This window comes from Eucalyptus grandis, chromosome 5 (assembly GCF_016545825.1).
Source record: "Eucalyptus grandis isolate ANBG69807.140 chromosome 5, ASM1654582v1, whole genome shotgun sequence".
NCBI lineage: Eukaryota > Viridiplantae > Streptophyta > Magnoliopsida > Myrtales > Myrtaceae > Eucalyptus > Eucalyptus grandis.
In genome coordinates, this window is record NC_052616.1 from 33,803,944 (window position 1) to 33,826,983 (window position 23,040).

Genomic DNA, 23,040 nt, shown 5'->3' on the forward strand with positions numbered 1-23,040 from the left:
TCCTCTAGCGTTAGTTTTGAAGGGGATGATCACCGTGGCCGGTCAATACTTGGAAGCAAATCGATTTACGAGAGCAAAGAAGAGGGAGGGGCATTACTAGTCACTCGGGAAAAATCCAGCGCCATTCACCTCACAGTTATGTCCATGTCCCAGTCCAAAACCCGTTCCCCGAGCTACCCCAGTACTTGACGAATTGATCTACGGAGTTGCCCGCAACAATTTAAGGAGAGAAATTGGTTTCGGATCAGATATGCACCACTAAATTTATATTGCGAAAAATGGATAAAAACTACATAAATAAGTCAATTTGAGTATGATGGACTATTTTCGACCTGACTTACTCATTTGATGGGTCTATCTATCATTTTCAGTTCATTAAATTGAAAAAACTTTTGAAAACTTTTCATGTGTTTTTTACACAAATTTGGCCAAATTTTGACTGAGTATGATATTTCCATTTGATGTCCCGTTGACTCAATTATTACACTTGTGGAAAGCCCCAGATAGTCAAATTGGGAAAAATATTCGTGTGAATTTTTTTACAAATTTGACCAAGGTTTGACTGGACATAACTTTTCCGTCTGATGTGCCTTTGACTTCGCTTACAAAAGCCAGTGACTTCAATTATCAAATTTAATTTCATGGACGTAGATTTTAGAAGAATTTTGAATTTCATTTTACTAAATATTTTAAACAAAGGTATTTGTACCAATTTTTTTATTGATATAATGACTATGTTCCTTAAAACATAATTTTTTTTTTCAATTTCTATTTAATTTGTTTAAGATAATATAGATTTTGAGGTAAAAGAAGTGCCGGTCATGATTTTTATAATATATCAACGTCAAGCTCTGAGAAGGAGCTGCGTTATTTAGAATATTTGTCGCATAGTTTAAAGTGAATTGAACAAATTGCGACATTTTCAATGTTTTTTTTTTTTTGGTCGATAAAAGGTTGTATTTATATAGTAAAAAGAGTACAACCAGATGCTATAGCATCTGCATACACGAGATCCTACAAAATAAAAGGAGGAAATACATTCCAATTGTGGACCGGTTCAGATTTGCCGTGGGCTTTCGCAACCCAATCTGCTACACCATTAGCCTCCCGTCTACAGTGTCGAAGGTGGAGATTAGGGTAAAGGGACAATAAACCGTCGACTTTAGCGAACAGGGCTCTTTCTTCCCACGGTGGCGATCTCCATTTTGTGACGATTTCAATCATTCGGAGGCAATCTGATTCGATCAGCATATGCTCTTTGTGAAGCCCTTGGTGCAGTAGATGATGAAGTGTCGAGATAAGCGCTTGAATCTCTGCTTGAAAAGCTGAAGTAGCTAGGAATCTTCGTGTAAAAACATCGGTAAGTATTCCTTGATGATTTCAACAAACACATGCCATGGTGCCTTCATTACTTCCAAGTTGAAAAGCTTCGTCAATGTTGCATTTTAATATGCCATAATCAGGAGGTCTCCACAACTGAGCAGGGCTGAGGACAATTAGATCTGATCGGTGAAGATTGGGGTCGGAGATTTGATGGATCCGGGTCTGTGTGATGGCGTCCTCCACTGCAAGGCTTGGATTTGGTCACTGACGGCGGAATATGTAGCTATTGCGCATACACCATATCTGCCATAACACATTGGCTATCGTTTCCAATCCAGGTAAGGGATTCGAAATTGTTACCCTTTCTGTTATCCATGCATCAAGACGCTGCAGCGAGTGAGGTGAGATCTGGACATTGATCTGAGGATGGCGCCAAACTTCTCTGGTCCATGTACAAAAGAAAAACAGGTGCTCTATAGTTTCTGGCATGTCTTGATTGCATAGACTACATATAGGATCAAGGGTAATATGTCTGTGAAATAGGTTGGCCTTGGTTGCAAGTGCATTTTGGCATGCTGTCCATAGAAATGTGCGAACCTTGGGTGCTGTTTTTATATTCCATATTATTCGCCATAAAATTCTGGGGTTTTGGTGAGAAGTCGAGGCAGGTGGATTGGTTGGTGTGGTTACTGTTTTGGTGAGTCGATGGTAATTACTTTTAATTGTATAACGACCAGTAGTAGTGGCCGTCCAGACGAGCTGATCAGTAGCATGTAAAGGACAAACAGGAATTGTAAGAATTTCTGCACTGACCTATTCATCAAAAAGTTGTTTAATAAGAGGGGAGTTCCAGGTGTGGTGGATATGATCAATAAGAACGGCCACCAAAACTGGTTCTTCTCGTGCTGCTGGTCCTCCTATTATTCCCATAGGTAACCACCTGACATTCGGAAGAATGGCTTCTCTCCCAATCAAAAGGCTCTACCATCCCTAGGATCGACGAGTCCCTTTTTCTACTGACTGAAAATCGTTTGATTTGAAATACAGCCCTTTAAATAGTTGACTCCACATAGATTGAGGTTTATGAAGTAAATGCCAAGCTTGCTTACCAAGCATTGCCCTGTTAAAATTAATAAGGTCTCGAAATCCCATACCTCCATTATCTTTGCTTGATTTTAGAACTGCCCATTTTTGCCAGTGAATGCTTGCCTTAGTCTTGTCATTGCTCCACCAAAATGCTGAAATTCTCTGTTCTATTAATCTACAAAGAGATAGGGGAAGCTTGAAGATCGACATGACATATTGTGATAAAGCCTGTACAATAGATTTAAGTAGGATTTCCTTTCCACTCTTTGAAAGTAATATTTCTTTCCAACCCTCTAACTTAGCATTAACTCTCCCCAATATTCAAGAAAACATCTCTCACTTTGATCGACCCCAGTCTGAAGGAATTCCCAAATATTTATTGTATCGCTGTAACATTAGTATTCTGAATTCACTCGCCAAGCTTTCCTGAAGGCTCAAAGGGCAGTGTTTACTGAAAAACAATCAAGATTTTCTTCTATTTATGACCTGTCCTGTAGCCACACAATACTGATTCAAGATATTAGCGAGGTTCTGGCATTCCTTAATGTTAGCTTCTAGGAAGAAAACAGAATCATCAGCGAAAAAAAAGTGGGATAGAGTTGGACACCACCTATTAAATTTAATACCTTTAAGATGTCCCATGTCCACTGCTTGGTTAATAAAGGTTGATAACACATTTGCCATCAAGATAAAAATATATGGAGAGAGTGGATCACTTTGTCGAAGACCTCTTGATGGCTGAAAATAATCAAGTTGATCGCCATTGAATTGAACACTAAAAGAAGTTGTTGTGATGCATTGCATCACCAACTGAACCCATCTTTGATGGAACCCCATTTTAAGCAAATAATCTTGAAGGAAATCCCATTCAAATTTATCATACGCCTTTTGCATGTCGGTCTTGAGAAGTACATTGAACTTTCTCTTTCTCTTTCTTACTTTAAATTGGTGAAGCATCTCCTGGACAATCATTATATTGTCTTGAATCTGTCTGCTGTCTGTCACTCACAAATGCAGCCTGTTCTATGGAGATCAGATTAGGTAGCCAAGGTTTCAGTCGATTGGCGATGACCTTTGAAATAATTTTATAGGCATAGGTGCAAAGGCTTATTGGCCGATATTGATCAAGTCTTTCTGGGTGATTGACTTTGGGGATCAAAGCAATGATGTTCCTGTTTAGATTGCGAGGCATCACACATGAGCTAAAAACATCTCGCACTGATTTAACAACATCATCCTTAATAATATCCCAGTGTGTCTGAAAGAATAACCCATTCAAACCATTAGGACTTGGGGCCTTTGTTGTCCCCAATTGGAAAGTTGCCTGGCGGACCTCCTCATCAGTAACTAAAGTCATCAACTTATCATTCATTTTTTGAAGAAACAACTTGAGGGCATTGATCTAAAATTGGGCCATAGTCACGATAACCAACTGTAGTATATAAAGTGGAAAAGAAACTGGACGTCATCTCCCTTAAGGTTGCAGGGTCCCTCACCCAATTCTAATCATTGTCTTATAACATACAGATTTGTTTCTTTGCCTTCTTTGTAATGTGCTGGCGTGAAAAAACTTTGTATTCTTGTCGCCCCATCGTAGCCAATTTATTCTAGAATGCATAGCCAAGAACTGTTCTTCTTGTTGCCATATTCGCCTAATTTCATCTCGCAAAGTAGATGCTACCACTCTGTCGTTGCTGTTGTTATGTGGGCTGTTTATGATAAGCTGAAGCTGATTTTGTAAATGAGGCACTCTAAGGTGGCCGTTTTGAAATTTTGATCTACTCCAATTTGCTAAATCAGTAGAGACAGCCTTTAGTTTATGTAAAAGATTAGGATTGCTTACCCAGGCTGAATTCCATGAGTTATAGATGATCTCTTTGCATTGCTAATCTTGATTCCAAAAAGCTTCATAAATGAAAGTCTTTTTTCGTTTTCGAAACTCTACTATTGTATTCAAAAGAATAGGACAATGGTCAGACCCTAGTGCCGGGAGTGCCAATAGTTCATCCGCAGGATATATAAGACGCCAATCCATGGAACACATAATCCGATCTGACCTTTCCTTCACTAACTCGTCCCCTTCTCGGTTATTCATCCAGGTAAATGTGCACCCTTTGCTTTCTAACTCCATTAGAGAACAATCATTTATGATGGCACGAAATGAGAATAGATGTTATGAGTCTGCTGGTCGCTTCCCAACCTTTTTCCCATGGGTAGATAATCTCATTAAAATCGCCGGCACATAACCAGGGTAATGTGTTTGGGATGCTGATTTCCCGAAGCTTGTCCCATAGTGGCTGTCTAGATTGGTAGTTTGAGGGAGCATGAAGACAGGTGTCGCGACCTCTTTTTTTTTCGGCGCCCGCGTTCGGGTACTAGCGCCTAAGGAGGCTAATGGCTCGGCTGAATTTATTAGTTAAGCTCGGACTCTCCCAAGTCCACCAATTCACGACTTAATGGTCTGAGTTTTTAACCTGTAAATCAATTTTTAAATTGGAGTCGCCACTAATCGATTTGGGGTGGGTTGATTAGAAACCCAAGTGAAGTATCGGGAGAAATACTCACTCTTGCGCAACTAGAGAAATTAGGATCGAGGACTTGATTATACTAGTTAATCACTAATGCCCTTTCGGTACCTAATCTTATTTAAACCCTAAGGCTTTTGGATTTTTGAGGGATTTTCCATGCATTTTGGGAGGAAAAACATTTTTGAGTCTTTTTCTCATTTTTGGACATAAAAGGGATTTTTTTTTGTTTTTTTTTTGGTATTTTTGGAAAAATACAAGTCTTTTTGGCTTTTTCATGAATTTTTGGCCTTTTTGGATTTTTGACATTTTTTGAAAAATATGAAATATTTTTGATTTTTTGATTTTTCGGAAAATAAAATATTTTTTAAATTTTTTAATTAAAATGCTTTTTAATATATTTCGAAAAGAAAATATTTTTTTGTTTTTTTGGAAAATAAATTATTTATTTATTATTAAAATATTATTTTTAAAATAAAACCGACCCGGGTCGGATCCACGGGTTGTGTCCGGCCGGTTGGCGACCCGAACGAGGACGGGCCCGACTCGGATTTTTTCATCTTTTTTTTATCACATTAAAACGATGCCGTGGCCGGGCGTTGAGGACGCCCGGCCCGGCCCGACGACCCGGATTCGATCCGACCTCGCTACCCGGCCGGGAACCCTACCCGACCCGGATCCGATTCGCGACCCGACTCCCGCCGCCCCGAATCTCGTGAAACCCTACCCGGTTTCGAGACCCGGATCCGACTCGGCTACCGGGAAAATCGCAAACCCTAGGGTTTGCGAATCCGCGGCGCCGAGGGGGAAACCGGGATGCTTGTCGGCGACGGCGACCACGGTGGCGGCGACGACGAAGGCGGCATCGGCGACGGCAACGGTAACGGCGACGCTTTTTTTTTTTTACCTTCTCTCGAACGGGGACGGCGACGGCAGGAGGGCGGTTCGCGATGGTGGAGAAACGGCGAGCGACGACGGTGACGGCGAGGCTGGTCTTGGTCGGATCTCGCGGAACACTCTCTCTCCCTCGGGTTCGCTCGTCAAGCTCCCGAATTCTCTCGGGTACCCCTCCGAGCTCACCACACCACGGCCGGCCTGAACTCGAGCTCCCCGAAGTCTCTCAGGGGACCCCAAGCCTCGGCTGGCCTCTCTCTCTCTCTCTCTCTCGTCCGCTCTGTGTGTCCTCTTCGTCGGGGATGGAGGGCCTATTTATAGGCCGAGGGGTGGCCGGTCGATGGAGCTCGACCGTCGGTTGCCACGGCCTTCGCCAACCGAACCGGCGTCCCATTCGACACCAGCTGCCCCCCTGCTCCACATCCCATCGCCGTCCGTCCATCCCCTTCCCCTTCGTCGCGCCCCCTGCGCGTGCTCTGCAGAGGCGCGAGGAAGGAGACGACCTGGCGGAGTCGGGCTGAGGCGGAAATGGGCCGAGGGCCCATGAGGAGGCTGCTTCTCTTCTTTTCTATTATGTTTTTCTTGCTTTTTTGTTATTTGCTTATTATCCGAGAAACATAAGATAAAATAAAATAAAATAAACTAAAATAAAACCTAATTAAAATGGATTTTTAGGCGTCAACAATAGGTATCAAATCACGGCAAACCATATCAAAGTAGTCCTCCGAGGATCTCATAATATTTAAAGTCAAGTTTTCATTCCAAAAAACTGCTAGTCCTCCTGCCAGTCCCACTAGGTTTCGAACAAAGGAACTATGAAAATGTAAACGATGTTGTAATCGATAAATCACAGATTCATAATTTCTTGTCTCTAGTAAGAAGACTAGATCGGGCTTTTCTTTGGCCAAAATGGCATTGAGGGCTTGAACTGTCAGGGGATTGCCAAAACCTTGATAGTTCCAACAAATCAACTTCATTTGTCTTTTGGTGGCTGTTGAGGGCCAGCTGCCAAAGCCCAATGTCCCGTTTCTTCCACTGTTAAAACTGGTGTGTCCATGAGAAAGGTGCCATCAAAGTCCTTTGAAGTTAAGTTCTACATCTCATAGGGAGCATACCATTTCTATTTTTTGGCTGCCAAAAATTTTGGAGCAAATCTTGTATTCTTTAGTTTTTTTTGCTGTTGTATTTCCATCTATTAAGCCTGAGTTCCCTTCATTTTTGCTGATGCAGGTATCAAATTAGATGATAGAGAAGTCCCCTATTTCATAGCATTTTGATGGAAATGCCGCTGATTCTTAGGTTCTGAAGGGAGGTGCAAATTTCTTGGTCTCGGCATGGGGTTTGCGTTACCATCAACTAGTGGGGGCTTGAAAGGAACAATCGGTAGCAAAGTAGGAGGGGTTTTAGGTACTGTCTCTTGTAAATCCTCAATGGTTGATGGCCGATTATAAAAAGTCTGCCAGTAGGGACTATACTCTTGTATCTCCGCACGCAACCATTGACCATAGGCCATCTTGTCTTTTCCGTCTATCTTCGCTTCTTCAAATGGATAGTCTTTACAATACGTAGCGTAGTGTCCTAGTCTTCCACAGGAATACCAAAAGTGACTTAAACGTTCATATCGAAAATCTAGCCACAGAGTTTTGCCATTGATGCGTATAAGTTTCCCTGTCTTTAAAGGTTCTTGGAGATTTAATTCCATTCTTGCTCTGCCAGCCCTTAAGGCTGAGCCCTCTTTAGAATCAACTTTAACTTCCAAAACCTTACCAATGTGATTGACTGCCTTTCTAATCATTTGCTCAGTTCTCCATTCCAATGGCAATCCAAACACTTGAACCCGAAAAGCACAACTTGAGAAATCATAGCAATGTAATGGCGTATTTGGAATCCAAGACTTAAAAATGACTAGATGGCTCGAAAACTGCCAGGGGCCACCTTGTAAAACGCGCTGTTTGTCTGACTCTGATTGGAATTTGCAACGTATAAGCCGGTATCTCGCTGGGAAATCTCGACTTGGTCTGTTCACCAAGCTCGCTTTAAGGTGCTTTGGAAAGCCTGCAAGTTTATAGTGGGGTTTGAGAGAAATTTCCCTATTAACATTAACCTGCATTCTTCCAATTTTTCAGGTGGGGGTTCCTCTTCCCAGATGTCTATCTCCTGCTCGGAACAGAGTCGACCTAGTCTTTGACACAGAGCAGCCAATCGCAACGAGCCATCGGGGTCGTTTGAAGCCATTTGATAGGCGAAATACAAGTTGTGCCAAACCAAAATTATTCTGAAGTACGTTGATGCCAGAACCGAAAACGAGATGCATGTAGGCACACACCCAAGGGCAATTCAAGGAATGGAACAAACCCAGCTCGATAAAAGTTGGAGAGAAGTCACCTTTGAACCAAATGAAGGAGACATCAAGCCATGCAATCCCTCCAAGTACGAGAATGGAAGAGAACGAGATGGCCGGAATTGCGGATTTGGGGTTGATCGTCGTCCGATAAAACTGAAGTCAAGGAGAAGCGACAGTGTTGCGCTACGAGAAAGAAAACAAGAAATGGTGGAACAAAGGTACGAGGTGGGGAAGAAATTGGGGATAGGTAGTGTATAGAGATGATGATGGTTGTTAAGAGGGATTAGGGTTAGGGTTGATGGAAACTACCATTAGAGGTAGATAGAGCTCTACATATCGAGAGGATTTTCCGACACCAGCTTACTCGACCAGCTTTTTTCCCTACCGACAATTTCCATGTTTGATTACTTGAAAAGTGGCATTAAGGATACTATTTGACAAAAAAAGAAGAAGCATTATTTAGGAAAAAAATTAACGAGACTATAATTATGGAGACCATCTATACTTTTAAACTAGTGAACATATATATTATAAGCTTCGCATTGAGTGACTATTGAATTTTTTAATAGAACTCCATCTTCCTAATATTATAGGATGAACTAATGGAAATAAATGTTTTTTTACAGTTGAAATCAAGAATCAAGAGTCAATACCATTAAAAATTCAGTTTTCATTATTGAAGTAATTTCAATTTGGATAATCCAATTTTCAGTCCTATTTTAAAATTTTACATTGTATAGGACAAAGCAAATATCTAGTTTCCTAGATACTAAAAAACACCAGCCAATTATAGTCTAACCCAAGATTGACTCTCATTCAAAGATAGGTCAAATAACATATCAAGTTCCAATCTCAAAACCGATAATGCCAACCACAAATAGGCATCGGATCAAGGAATTTGTCCAAATTATAAATCTAATTTGTGCCTTACTCTATTTCAGCTTGAGGGGATGAATCAGCCTCCAGCGCTACGTCTATTCACAGGTCATCATCCATTTTCAACGTCGCATCTCCTTGAGGTCTCTAGTTAGGAAAAACAAATTTAGAAGCGCGATAAATCCTTTTAGAAATCCAAGCTGTCATACACAATCTTAATCCACATCGATCTCTCTCAGGTACAAGTATAAATAGGGCCTGCTTTTTTCCAAAGGCCAGAAGGTTCGAACACATACCAGCGATTTCTCTGCCCTTCTTGTCAATCTTGAAGAGCAGTCGTTTCCTCCTTACCGTGAATTTGCAGAAAATGGCAGATCAGACCAGTGGGAGCAATGGAGACAGTGAAGTTGTCTTGGATATAAGAGACAATTCCAGAACCAAGCAAGAGATCAAATGCACTATGTTCTCTTTTCCCTTTATTCAAAAGGTTACTTTCGTTCTAATGGAGACTCTTTTTTCCCCCCAAACCCTACCTTCTCGTCTCCTTTTTTTTTTTTTACTTTCTTTTTCGCGTGTTCACTTAAAATATAAATGCTCATCAAGAATCTTTTGAGCTGCACATATTGTGTACTGCACTGCCATGGCAGTTAGACTCCTCAAACTTATAATAATATGCAGAGAATTTAGGACTTTCGGTACGAAAAGGTTTGATCCCAAATTTCTCAAAATGTTGCAGTTGATCGCGGAGGTCTTTGGGACGTACTTCTTGATATTCGCCGGTTGCGGGTCGGTGGCGGTGAACTTGAACAACGAAAAGGTGGTGACACTTCCAGGGATATCGATGGTGTGGGGTTTGGCGGTGATGGTGTTGGTGTACTCGGTCGGGCACATCTCCGGTGCCCATTTCAACCCGGCCGTCACCATTGCTTTCGCCACCTGCAGGAGGTTTCCATGGAATCAGGTGCGACCATATCTCTTCGGAAGTCCAAGCTCCTAACTATTTTTGTCTATCTTCCTTTTAAAATAGGTGAACCATAATGCAAAACAATTTGGGATCAATATCTATTGGCTATTTCAACTGTTATGACAATCATGAAAGACATTATTTTGCATTGATTTTTGCAACAATTCTGTAAGGGCTTGATGTATAAATATCAAGCCGGTTGGTTAGTTTGTTTTATACCAACCCCTCTTTCATTTGCCTAAATATAAAACCTCAAAGTACAATCCAACATATATACCGAAACAAGACATTCTCTCCCCTCCTTCCTTTCTTTGCTGTGTTTTCCATATAATTTTGTTCTATGTATTTTCTCTATTATCCAGTACAAAGTAAAAAAGGAAGGTCTTTCTAAAAGGAGAGCCGCTAAATAGTTCCTTAAATAGTGTTTGCGCGATTCGGACAGTTCAATTTTTGTTCATCTTGTCCAACAAATTTTCCAATAATACCGTCCGGTGACCTTTTAATCAACTGAATCATATGTGTAGAATATAAAACGCTCTTTTTAACTAAAAAAAGAATATATATCCAAATTCCACTTGTCGGATATAGGCCTATCTGGAAAAATTGGCTTTGATCACATGATGCTAAGCAGCCACCGGTTTTAGAGCTTGACGGATCCAAATTTTTCAATCAAAGATTTACATAGATCGCTTGTGGGTTTTTTTTTTTTGGTCGAATAGACGCTTGTGGGTTCATTCGTTTGCAATCTCATTTTTTCTATGTAAATCTTGATCGGCAAAAGCATTAGTTTAAGCAATTAATGGAGGATTCTTTTTTATGTTTTTGCTAAGCTCAACTTTCCTCTTGGCTGCATTTTGTTCTTGGCGTGTAGGTGCTTCCCTATATATCTGCACAAGTTATTGGATCGACATTGGCGTGCGGGACGCTGCGGTTGCTCTTCACCGGAAAGCTCAATCATTTCCTGGGGACACAACCGGCCGGTTCGGATGTGCAAGCGTTCGTCTTTGAGTTCATCATCACTTTTTACCTCATGTTCATCGTCTCCGGCGTTGGCACTGATAATAGAGCAGTGAGTTCTAACTTCTTTCTTTGAATTACCTTCAAGAAGCGGCGGGATATGAAAATCTTATAAAAAAATGCATAAGATTAGTTAGAAATTATGGGAAATTCTCATGGACATGGAAAATAATTAATGCATTTTGCGCATAGTACCTAGAGGCTAGAGGACTGTGGCCCCTGTCAGCAATGCTAGGCCATCCTGAGAAAAAGGGTCGATCCACTTCTAAGTTCTTACAAGGGCTGGTCAATTGTGTTCACGTGCCATATTCGAATTTTATAATCACATCGAGTTGTGTCATAGGATGATGTAATACTTTTGTTAATTGTGCTGTAAAACTTATTATGCTAAATTCGTGTATGCTTCTGGAGTTCGCCGAATAATCATGTTAACATGTCGGACATAGTTGCTTTTCAAGGGATATGGAGAAGATTTAGAGAAGCAAGAGGTGATACTCGGAAAGTGTAGACATCCTTAAAATCATCCTAAGCAAATCGGACATTATTGAATGATGAAAAAGACTCATTTTAAATATTAATCAAATTTAATATTAGTTAATTAACGTTTTGTGATTGGTCCAGATAGGAGAATTCGCCGGTCTTGCTGTCGGTGCAACCGTCTTGCTCAACGTGCTGTTTGCAGGGTAATGACTTCTTCTTATTCGACCATGATTATTTAAAATATTATATTGCGTAAACCGTCTCAATATTAAAATTACTATTTGGGGGCACAAAAGAAGAAGCTTTTTCCTATGATATTCTAACAAATAGAATAAAAGAACATTTACAATGTAAAAAATGTAAAATTTGCAACGTCCTTTATAAAGTAAGATGAATAGTGTGTGATTGACTACATCTTTTAAATAAAGAAAATCATAACTATGGCTTTTATCTTATAATATGTTGCTGTTCCAAATAATTATTTAAGTATCAAAGGTACGTCTTTAACGAAAACGCCATCCTCAACCTTTTCTCAAGTAACTCTTCCACCGTCAATTTAAAAAGAAAGTTATCTGAATAACCGATATCATTTTTCCAAATAATTGGCTGTCAACCTTTCTTTTGCTACGACACAAAGTATGAATTTGGCAGAAATTAGGGATTTCGTGATGATTATTTTGTGATTTTTTTTTCTTTCATCTGATGGTGGTTAGACCAATAACGGGAGCATCAATGAACCCGGCAAGGAGCTTGGGTCCAGCGATAGTGTCTCACCATTACGACAAGCTGTGGATCTACATAGTGGCACCAATAATCGGGGCAATTTCCGGGGCCTGGGTCTACAACCTGATGCGGTTCACCGACAAGCCCATCCGAGAAATCACCGGGTCGTTCCTCCGGAGCTCCGCTTGAACCTCCTCTCTCTTTGACTCAACATTGAAGTCAAACTCCTTTTTTTGTTCTCCTTTTCTCTCTCTTGATTTTGCTCTTGATGTACGCATCCATAGTGTAAAGGGTTTAGTTTTCCAAATTCAATTGATGATTTTTTTTGTTCCCTCTCCCTGTCTCTCTTTCTCTCTTGTTTTTTTATACTTGGAAGAGAGCTTCTTTGATTGTGAACGTTGATGGGTAGGTTACGAAAATAAATATCTTTACACATGGTAAGAATGAATTAACTTTCATGTCATGTGGTAAAAAAATAAGATCTTAGAAGAATCTAAAATCGGTGACTTGTAGAAGACCGAAAAAATTATTCAATCAGTTCTAAATAAGGATATGCAAATATACCAAATTGGACTGAAGATCGCCAGACCCAGAACAAATTGGTTCCAGACATGAAACCACCCACCTAGACTGGACTGGTGTGTGCATATTAATTTTTATGTTTTAAAAACTCTAATTCTGTAATTACTAATTCTAGCTCTCATGCTCCTTAGCCCTTGCCTCTAATAAAGAACCCTAATTCCTTTCATCTCTCTCGCAGTCTCGCTCTCTCCCTCTCCCGCGCGGCTTGCACTCATGCTTTCTCCCGCAGCTCGTGAGTCGTTTTGCCCGATCTAATCTTCTCATTCAAGCCCGTATAATACATTTGATCCTTTCCACAATCTCCTATTTCACTAAAAAGAAGAAAAAAAATTGTCTAGAGACATTTCTCTTTCCTTTGTGTTGGTGCATTGTACCTCATGCCTCTAGATGCAAATTACAATCTACGGGACTGGGAGAAAGCGAGGAATTTCATCTCGATTGCACGCAACTTTCATAGAGGAAGAAACCTTCCATTATAAGGGGTCATTCCGCTAGGAAACAAGCCAGGCTCAAAGTTAGGCATGCAGAAAGATGTTGTGCAACTGAAGCAACACATCGCTCAAGTGTTGAAATAGAAATTCGGTACCGAAAAAGAGGCCGAGGGAGACTACAACTACATAATTTTGCAAATGTTTTCATTTTGCTTCATAAAATCTCAGAAAAAGACCTCCGGATAAAGTCTTGGGAAACATCTTATGAGGTCTTTACACAAACATATTAAGAGAAGTCCATAAATGTTCATCATGACAATGTGATGCACACGTAAAGATAAAAACATACGTCTTCTGTCGTGGAATGGAGGACTGTTATGTCATGGCTGATCTCTTGTCTACAGTTTCGAGACAAGAGACAATGATCTTTGAGGAAATCGTAGGAGGACGAAGAACGTACCTTTTGACTTTGCATTGGACTACGATGAATCAAGCCGTATGCTTGCGAGTATGAGAGAAGGGGTAATTTCAATAATCATCTCTTCTCAAATAAGTTCAAATCAGAGCAAAATCAGTAAGGACCAAAATGAACCTGTGAGTTGGCACCGACTTCAACGCCTCCGTCGAACCGTACTCAGGTGGCGAGCAAGAGGACATTGGCGAACCCAAAGCCGAGGGGTGACCACTGAGATGGTCATGTTCGGTCACAATCTAGGGCCTCAAGAAGGAGTTGGCCTCCAAGTTCTCTCGCTTGAGCTCTTTCGCAGCCTTGCTGAATTTCTCGTAAAACTCTTTGCAAAAACAAGCTGGTGCATGACGTGCTCCACATTGCAGGGACTTGCACCACACGAACTCGCTCGATGATTCGGTCTCATCCAGAAGAAGTGCGCCCAGTCCCGGCATTTTGCCTAGTGAGCCAGAGTCGATGACGAGACTGGGGTTCAAGAGAGGTACATCACTTGCAAAACCTCTCGAATGCGTGGTGGAGTTTTGGGTTGTTCTTGGCCATTGTGTTTTGGTTGTGGGTTTGTTTATCGGATAGGAAAAGATCCTATGGAGTTGCCTGCAACAATTTATGTCCATGTCCCAGTCCAAAACCCGTTCCCTGAGCTGCCCCAGTACTTGAGGAATTGATTTATGGAGTTGCCTGCAACAATTTAAGCATAAAAATTGGTTTTGGATCGGATAAAGACCGCTAAATTTATATTGCGAAAAAATGGATAAAAACTAAATAAATAAGTCAATTTGAGTTGGATGGACTATTTTCGACCCGACCTACTCAATTGATGGGTTTATCAGTTTTCGTTCATTAAATTGAAAAAAGTTTTGAAAACTTTTCATGTGATTTTTACACAAATTTGGCCAAATTTTGACTGAGTATGATATTTCCATCTGATGTCCCGTTGACTCAATTATTACACTTGTGGAAAGCCCCGGATAGTCAAATTGGGAAAAAATTTCGTGTGAATTGTTTTACAAATTTGACCAAGGTTTGACTGGACATAACTTTTCCGTCTGATGTGCCATTGACTACGTTTACAAAAGCCAGTGACTTCAATTATCAAATTTAATTTCATGGACGTAGATTTTAGAAGAATTTTGAATTTCATATTGCTGAATATTTTAAACAAAGGTATTTGTACCAATTTTTTTATTGATATAATGACTATGTTCCTTAAAACATATATATTTTTTCAATTTTTATTTAATTTGTTTGAGAAAATATAGATTTTGAGGTAAAAGAAGTGCCGGTCATGATTTTTATAATATATCAACGTGAAGCTTTGAGAAGGAGCTGCGTTATTTAGAATATTTGTCGCATAGTTTAAAGTGAATTGAACAAATTGCGACAATTTCCATGTTTGATTACTTAAGTGGCAATAAGGATACTATTTGACCAAAAACAAGAAGCATTATCTAGGAAAAAATTAACGAGAATATAATTATGGAGACCATCTATACTTTTAAACTAGTGAACATATATAAGCTTCGCATTGAGGGACTATTGAATTTTTAATAGAACTCAATCTTCCTAATATTATAGGATGAACTAATGGAAATAAATGTTTTTTTACAGTTGAAATCAAGAGTCAATACCATTAAAAACTCAGTTTTCATTATTAAAGTAATTTCAATTTGGATAATCCAATTTTCAGTCCTAATTTAAAATTTTACATCGTAGTATCATCTTCCATTTATTAACAAAAGCTAAAGCATCCATACAATCGGGCCGGTCGATATGTTATGGCAAAATGAAGTCACTAATCACTCAAGACCTTAAACACTCCCACACTCCCTTACCAGTGTATTTTACATCCCACAGCTTTAACAAATCACTGACATTGATGATATTTCAAGCCAACGTGAAACGAACAAGGCATATCTGGGAAGGCCTCTTGAAGTAACAGCTCATGAGAAGTAGAGTTAGGTCTAATATTGACAATTCACAAAATGCATGTCTTCCAAATGGATCTATTTTGCACCCTTAGTCCCATAATAAGACTAAGCAAATATCTAGTTTCCTAGATACTAAAAAACACTAGCCAATACATCGGTAGAGAAGCACACGGACAATACACTTGTTCACAAAATGCTCCCAAGCTGGTCGTGACTCCTTTGTTCACGTACGGTTGCTACGTTGATTCCGGGCGTTTGGCTAGTTCGTTGGAGCTGAGTTTTAGCGGTCCTTCTCTATCATCCACCCTCTCTACCTCCATCGAAGGAATTTGGATATCTCTTTCTCTTTGATTTGTGATGCCCGTTTGTTTGGAGCCCCTGTTTCGCCCTATTTCACAATTGTGTTTTTGCTAGTGCGAGTAGCTCGATTGTGTGCTAGAGCTAGGTTTTGGTGGTTTTCCTCTCTTCCCTCCTCCCATTCAATCCTCTAAAGCCTTTTGGCAAGCTCGACTCCTACCAGTATTAATACTCTCTATTTATTAGAGTTTTATGGTCTCCCTATTCTGTTATTCTGGGCTTTGCTGAAGAGCGGATGGATTCGTCCAATCCTGAGCTTGCTACTTCAAGTAAGGCCAGCAAACTTGTGACAGGGGCCGCAGTCGTGGGAGGAGTTCACGTCCTTCTTTGGATAGGGGTAAGGCTGTTGCCTATTTAGCCCAACCTCTGACCGCACGAACTTGGTTGCCTGTTGGAAATACTGTTGCTGGTCCTTCTGGAAAAATAGTGACTGAGCCTCCTAGGTCATGGAAGCCCTCTTGTGGTCATACTACTCCGTTAGACCCTAAGGCCATTAAGGCGCAAGCCCATTCGTGGGCCAATGTAGCTAAGGCAGCTACCAAAGGCTATGACCTTACTTATGTGCCTCGGACATGGTTGATGGCGAGCCATTTGTTTGTATTCGACTTGAAGTTCTTGAAGACTGCGATCCTAAATGGAAAGAGTGCCTAGTGGGCTACTATGTTGGTAAAAGACTGCCATTCAAGATGACTAAAATCGCAATGAAGCACGCTTGGGGTGCCCAACTGCTGGAATAATGATGATGGTTTTTATTTCTTCCATGTGCCAAACCAAGAATTTCGAAGGAAAATCCTAGATGGTGGGCCTTTCACAGTGGCTAAGGTGCCTCTCGTTCTTCAACAATGGCACCCATTGTCAGAACTAAAGAGGAACAACCATAAAACTGTCCCAGTTTGGATTCGTCTTAGGAATGTTCCTTTTGCTCTATGGTCATCCATGGGCATTAGCACCATTGCTAGTGCTATTGGTTGCCCTTTGTATGTAGACTTGCACACGGAACATGTTAGAACCTTATCTTATGTGCTGGTATGTGTGGAAATCAATGCTGAGCATAAATTACCTTACTCGATTCCTATTGGTATTGAGGGAACCACGCACCGAGTGGATGTTCTTTATGAGTGGAAACCTTGTATGCTCCTCATGTTGTTCTTTTGGACACGTCTCCGCAATCCCCTGAAGTCTACTTCTCCTCCTCGTAATTCCTCTCCTTGTACCTCTCTCCCAGTGGCCTCTACTAGTGATGGTGCTAGGTTTGTTTTTAATGAATAGTGTACTCGGCTGGACGAAGGTTGGCAGGTGGTTCGGGGTAAGCAAGGCACTCGTGCTGGTTCTTCTACTCCTACTCCTAATGACCATATTGAGCCAACTAGGGACAATCCAATCCCTTTAGTTGGTTAAGATCCTCCTTGGAATTTGGCTAGTCCTATTAAAGGCGGTCTACCCATTCTTCATGCCGGGTACTTCCTTAACGGTGAACCTAAATGCCCCTAGAATGCGGGTGGCTATTTCTTTAGTTTCTGAGGACGAATTAGATATTGACGCTTTTGTCACTGACTATTGAAGAAGACAGCTTGTTGGGTACTTCCTCTGCCCCCCAGGATCTTGATCCTCCACCAGTACAGGCGATGCATACATCCCCGTCCAGCAGCAAAAGCGTTCCTTTGCCTTCGTCTCCAGGTGAAAGCTCCATGGGAGTCCCAAACCTAAGACCACGACAAAGAAGAAAACGTGGTAAAAAGTAGGTACCTCTCCGCACTCCTTGTATATATGTATATAGCTATATGGAATATAAGAGGACTAGTTGGTCCTGTTAGATAGGCGGAGATAAGGAACCTCGTTAGAGTTAATAGACTATGTTGTGTTGGCATTTTGGAATCGAAGGTTTCTCCTTCTCTATTCCCTTCTATTTCAAGTGGCCTTGTGCCGGGTTGGATTTGGATTGCTAACTATGAGCACTCTGATAAAGGGAGGATTTGAATTGGTTGGAATCCTATGTTGGCTGATTTTACCTCCCTTTCCTCCTCTCCCCAAGTTATACATGGACATCTGAGATGTCTTTCCACTAGTGATTCCTTTTATCTCTCCGTGGTTTATGCTGAGCACATCTTCATGCATTGGCGCCCTTTGTGGCAAGATCTTATTTGCACTAGCTCTTCTCAGATCAATGCTCCTTGGCTAGTTGCAGGCGATTTCAATGCCATAAGGTTCCCTTCGGATAGGATTGGCAGCCTTTCCACCTAGCTTCCGTCATACGATGAGTTTGGAAACTGCCTTCAACAAGCTGAGCTTGACGACTTGTGGTATACTGGTTCTAGATTCTAAGGGGCTACATCCTCTAGGGAAAATCGAAAGCAGAGAAAAATTGATAGAGTCCTCATCAATCCTTGTTGGAGTAATGTATTCTCATTCTCTGAGGCCTTGTTCCTCCTAGCTGAAATTTCAGACCATTCCCCTATGGTTGTAAAGATTTTCCCAACTCCAAAGACAAAGAAGCCTTTCAAGTTCTTTAACTTTTGGATCGAACATCCGACCTTTAACTAGATAATTTGCCAAGCTTGGGACACTCTGGTCAGAGGTATGACCATGTTTATCCTCTATGTTAAATTGAAGCTTGTTAAAGCTAAGCTCAAGAGCCTTAACAAGGAGTCTTATTCAGATATTTCCGCAAGAACCGCATCAGCTCGTGAGGCTCTAAATGCTATGCGGGAAGCTTTTCACTTGGATCCTTTCAATTTGGATCTAGCGGCCAAAGAGTGAGAGTGCATCAAGACCTTCTCGGACTTACGCCTATAGGAAGAAAGCTTTTATAAGCAGAAATCAAGAATTAAATGGCTGGAAGAAGGAGACCTTAGTACCAAATTTTTCCACCACTTGGTGAATAAGAGGGACCTCCTAAATCGAATCCTTTCACTTCGGGATGATGCTGGAAATACGATGCAGGAACCCCCCTAATCTAGCAGTTGGTTGTTTCTCACTTTCGAGATCTCTTGGTTGCTGTTAATCATAATACCCTACCTTCTATTCAGGATGTTCGGTGGGTAATCCCTTGTGCACTAGATGATAGTTAGATTCTACTTCTTTCTAAATCTGTGTCGAAAGTGGAGATTCGAGATTCCTTATTCTCCTTAGCAACTAGAAAAGCATTGGGCCCTGATGGCTTTGGAGAGGAATTCTTTCAACATTGCTGGGACATTGTAGGCCTAATGGTTACCTCGGTAGTTTTGGATTTCTTCGATACATGCGAGCTCCTTAAGGAGTTTAACAACACCATCCTTACTCTTCTGCCGAAGTGCCCTAATGCAACTATGGTCAATGACTTCAGACCTATTGCTTGTTGCAATATGGTGTACAAGTGTATCACGAAGATTATTGCAAACCGTTTGGCTACTGTTATGCCTAATGTTATTAGCCCTGCTCAAAATGCCTTTGTTAAGGGGATACATATTAGTGACAATATTCTGCTAGCCCAAGAGTTCTTTGTTGGGTTCCACCATAAGCCGCATAAACCCAAATACGCCATAAAGGTTGATTTCAGGAAGGCCTATGACACCCTTAATTGAGTCTTCCTTGAGGTAACTCTTCGAGTTTTCTGGTTTCCACTTCATTTCTCTTAACTTATTATGAGTTGTGTTCGCTTGCCACACTTCTCTGTTGCGCTGAATGGAGAACTCCATGGTTTTTTCCCATGTGGTAGGGATATTAGACAAGGAGATCCCATGTCACCCTACCTATTTACCTTTGTTATGAAGGTATTTATAGGCATTCTTAATATGCAAACTAGCCATCCCTCGTTCCAATATTTCTGGAGGTGCAAGCCGACTAGACTTTCCCACTTATTCTTTGCCGACGATGTCTTACTTTTTGCGGAAGCAACTACTCCTTCTCTCACTTTATTAAAGGCGGGCATTGACACATTGTCTCGGTAGTCAAGCCTTCATCCGACCTCCACAAGAGTGAGATATATTTTTCAAGGGTTCCCCCTGATTCCCGAAGCACATTCACATCTCTTTTTGGCTTTCGAGAAGGTTCCTTGCCTTTTCAATACTTGGGAATTCCCATTATTTCCTCCGACTTCGAAAAAAATGACTGCATTACTCTAGTCAACATCATTACTTCGAGGGTGCAAACATGGACACGGCATTTTCTTTCCTTTGCGGGTTGTCTACAACTTATAAGGTCAGTGTTACATTCTGTTTAGGTCAATTGGGCAAATGTTTTCATCCTTCCAAGAGTGGTCCCGACAAAATTGAACAAATATTGCGAAAATTTTTGTGGAAAGGCCCAGGCCTTGGTGCGGGTGGTGTAAAGGTAGCCTGGAGCAATGTTTGCCTTCCGAAATCTGAAGGAGGCCTAGGAATTAGTAAACTTCGGGAAAGCAACATTGCCGCAATGCTTAAGCACATATGGTTACTATTTACAGACAAGAAATCTCTTTGGTGCAGGTGGATACACTCTGTGTTCCTAAAGAATGTCAACTTCTGGTTGGCAACCAAGCCCACTTTTTGTTCTTGGTCTTGAAAGAAAATCCTTGATCTTAGAGGTGACTTTCGTAGGTCTTTTTGCTGGCGTGTGGGAGATGGTACCTCAGTTTCCTTTTGGTTTGATAATTGGCATCCTAAAGGGCTGCTTAACTTGTTGTTCTCCAATACTGAGATCTACCGTTCGTGACTCCCTAAAGGAGCATCCATGGCTGACTTTTTAGCATTCCTAAAGCATACTTTTGGGGTGTTGAATGTTAGTGCCGCTTGGGATGACCCCTTCCCGGAGCTCAATTATGAAACCCGATTGTTTCCTTTGGTTGGGTAACCCGTCGGCACCTTCTGCTACTTCAACATGGGAGGCTATTTGGCCAAGAGGCCGAAATCACAACGGGCTCCTTTCATTTGGAACAAAGCGCCGATTCCCGATATCAATTCCTACTTTGATTGATCACCATAAACAAGCTACCCACATGGGTTTTGCTTCTTACCTATGGCCGTATCCTAGCTGTGAATTGTGCCTTTTGTTCTTGTCATCCGGACTCGGTCGACCGTCTGTTTTTTGGGTGTTCCATTCCTACTGCTCTAGCCACCTTTTGGGTTTCTAGATTCAATTTTGCTTGGATGAACAAATCTTGGGTGGATAACCTGCACTAGGCGATCAAGTATTTGTCTGTGAATTCTTTCCGTTCCACCCTTGGCCGGTTTGATTTTGTAGCCATATGCTACATCATTTGGAAGGAGCGAAATAATATTCTCTTGGGGGAGGCCACCATCCCTCCCAGTTATGAAGTTGCAATTGGAGAAGATTATCGAGACAAAGCATTGTCTTTTAACCAAGTCCCTTCCAACACCACAAATTGTAGATTACCGCATTGCTGGTCTATAAACCCTTCCATTTTGGCGGACTTATCTATCTCGTCGACCGATAGACCTTTGGAGTAAGGGGTTCTTGATATTGCTAGTATGAGTACCTAGAGGGGGGTGAATAGGTATATAAAAGATTTTTCTTTAACAATTGCACAATACTAGACAGTTGAAGGAAACGATAATCAAAGTAAGACTAAGAGAAGAGAAAATTGAACACGCGGTTTATAGTGGTTCGGCTTATATCAAGCCTACGTCCACTCTTCTTCACCGATGAGCCTATTGGCTGGATTCCACTATGAACAAAAGAGAAGTTACAGCACAGCTTTGCCTTGATTCCATAGTGTAGATATTCTACCACACCTCCTCAAGATTTCTCACAAATATAGACTCTATTTTGTATACAAGTATTCGCTCAAAGGAATTGTCTAAACAAAAAGGAGCTTCGAGACTTTGGAATTCTTCTATCGCGCACACCTTGAACAACTAAGACCGTCTTCCTTATATACTCCTTTATGCCATCATACCCGTTGGCACTTACCAAAGGAATTCCTCCAATCTACCCATTGGACATAATCAATTAGGAAGATTGTTCAAGCTATTAAAGGAACGTGTTGATAGCCCATCAACTCCCGTCCGCCCATACAATCGGGATCTCGGTTTCCATGCGTAACCTTCCAATAATATTTAGGCAATCACCGGATCTTCAATTATCAAGTCAATCTTCAATCAATCAAAGGACTCGTTATGACTTCTCCAGCCACGAGATCTTCCGGTTGATAAGGTTAAATCCTTAACGAAACATCCAGCCCCGGATAACCTTTCTTCAACGGATTACATACTTTGTCGTGAGGATAGACTTTGAGTCTTGAGTCTCGGCTGTCCTGGGAGGTCTTCGGACTTTAAATAGCGCAGTCCGCAAGCCTTCAGACTAGACTGATAGAAACGTTTTGTCAACTTCAAAACACTTCAAGAAGATTTCTCCAATAGTTCTATCACACCCTCTTCAATTCGGTGGTTCTATTGGTCCTTGTAGCCGAGCCCCGAAGATGCTGTTTTGAATTGAGGAGCCTCTTCGGCGTGGTTTTTTACTCACCTACCAATCCTACCATCGGGTTCCTTGCTTTACTTGTGTTGTTGTTGGGGTCTTTGTTCTTTTTGCTCCATGTTTAGGCCGTTTGGTTTGCTTTTGCTGCTGTTTTGGCTTTCTTCTACTCCTGTGCAAGTGGTCTTGTTTTACCTTGGCTCCCTTCCACTCACTTTGACTATTGTTCTTGGTGCTGAGTTCTTGTTGTATAGCTTCTTGCTTCTCTTTGGCTTAAGTTAATATTTTTCTTATCATTTACCAAAAAAAAAAAAAAAACACCAGCCAATTATAGCCTAACCCAAGATTGACTCACATTCAAAGATAGGTCAAATAACATATCAAGTTCCAATCTCAAAACCGATAATGCCAACCACAAATAGGCATCAGGTCCAGGAATTTGCTCAAATTATAAATCTACTTTGTGCCTTACTCTATTTCAGCTTGAGGGGGATAAATCGACCTACAGTGCTACGTCTGTTCACAAGTCATCATCCCTTTTCAATGTTGCATTTTTTTTTTTGTTTTGAGGTCTCTACTTAGGAAAAACAAATTTAGAAGCGCGATAAATCCTTTTAGAAATCCAAGCTGTCATACACAATCTTAATCCAC

The 23,040-nt window shown here is 41.1% G+C and overlaps 1 protein-coding gene and 1 long non-coding RNA gene across 2 annotated transcripts; both read left to right on the forward strand.

The window, feature by feature from the left end:
* Positions 1 to 1,077: 1,077 nt before the first annotated feature.
* On the forward strand, positions 1,078 to 7,223 carry LOC108959763. The gene is made up of 3 exons (XR_001987245.2): positions 1,078 to 1,360; positions 1,464 to 1,661; positions 7,128 to 7,223. It is a non-coding gene; the product is annotated as an uncharacterized LOC108959763 (long non-coding RNA).
* Positions 7,224 to 9,415: 2,192 nt separating this feature from the next.
* LOC120293154 (aquaporin NIP1-1-like) lies at positions 9,416 to 11,716 on the forward strand. Its single transcript, XM_039311978.1, has 4 exons — positions 9,416 to 9,535; positions 9,785 to 10,009; positions 10,884 to 11,081; positions 11,651 to 11,716. The coding sequence occupies exons 1-4, from the start codon at positions 9,416 to 9,418 to the stop codon at positions 11,714 to 11,716; spliced, it is 609 nt and encodes a 202-aa protein (XP_039167912.1).
* Positions 11,717 to 23,040: the final 11,324 nt, after the last annotated feature.

Bases quoted from the DNA above. Each gene is read 5' to 3' on its own strand.
- LOC120293154 (XM_039311978.1), top strand. From the start codon at position 9,416: ATGGCAGATCAGACCAGTGGGAGCAATGGAGACAGTGAAGTTGTCTTG. The intron at 10,010-10,883 runs GTGCGACCATAT...CTTGGCGTGTAG, and splicing joins GGAGGTTTCCATGGAATCAG to GTGCTTCCCTATATATCTGC. The intron at 11,082-11,650 runs GTGAGTTCTAAC...TGATTGGTCCAG, and splicing joins TTGGCACTGATAATAGAGCA to ATAGGAGAATTCGCCGGTCT.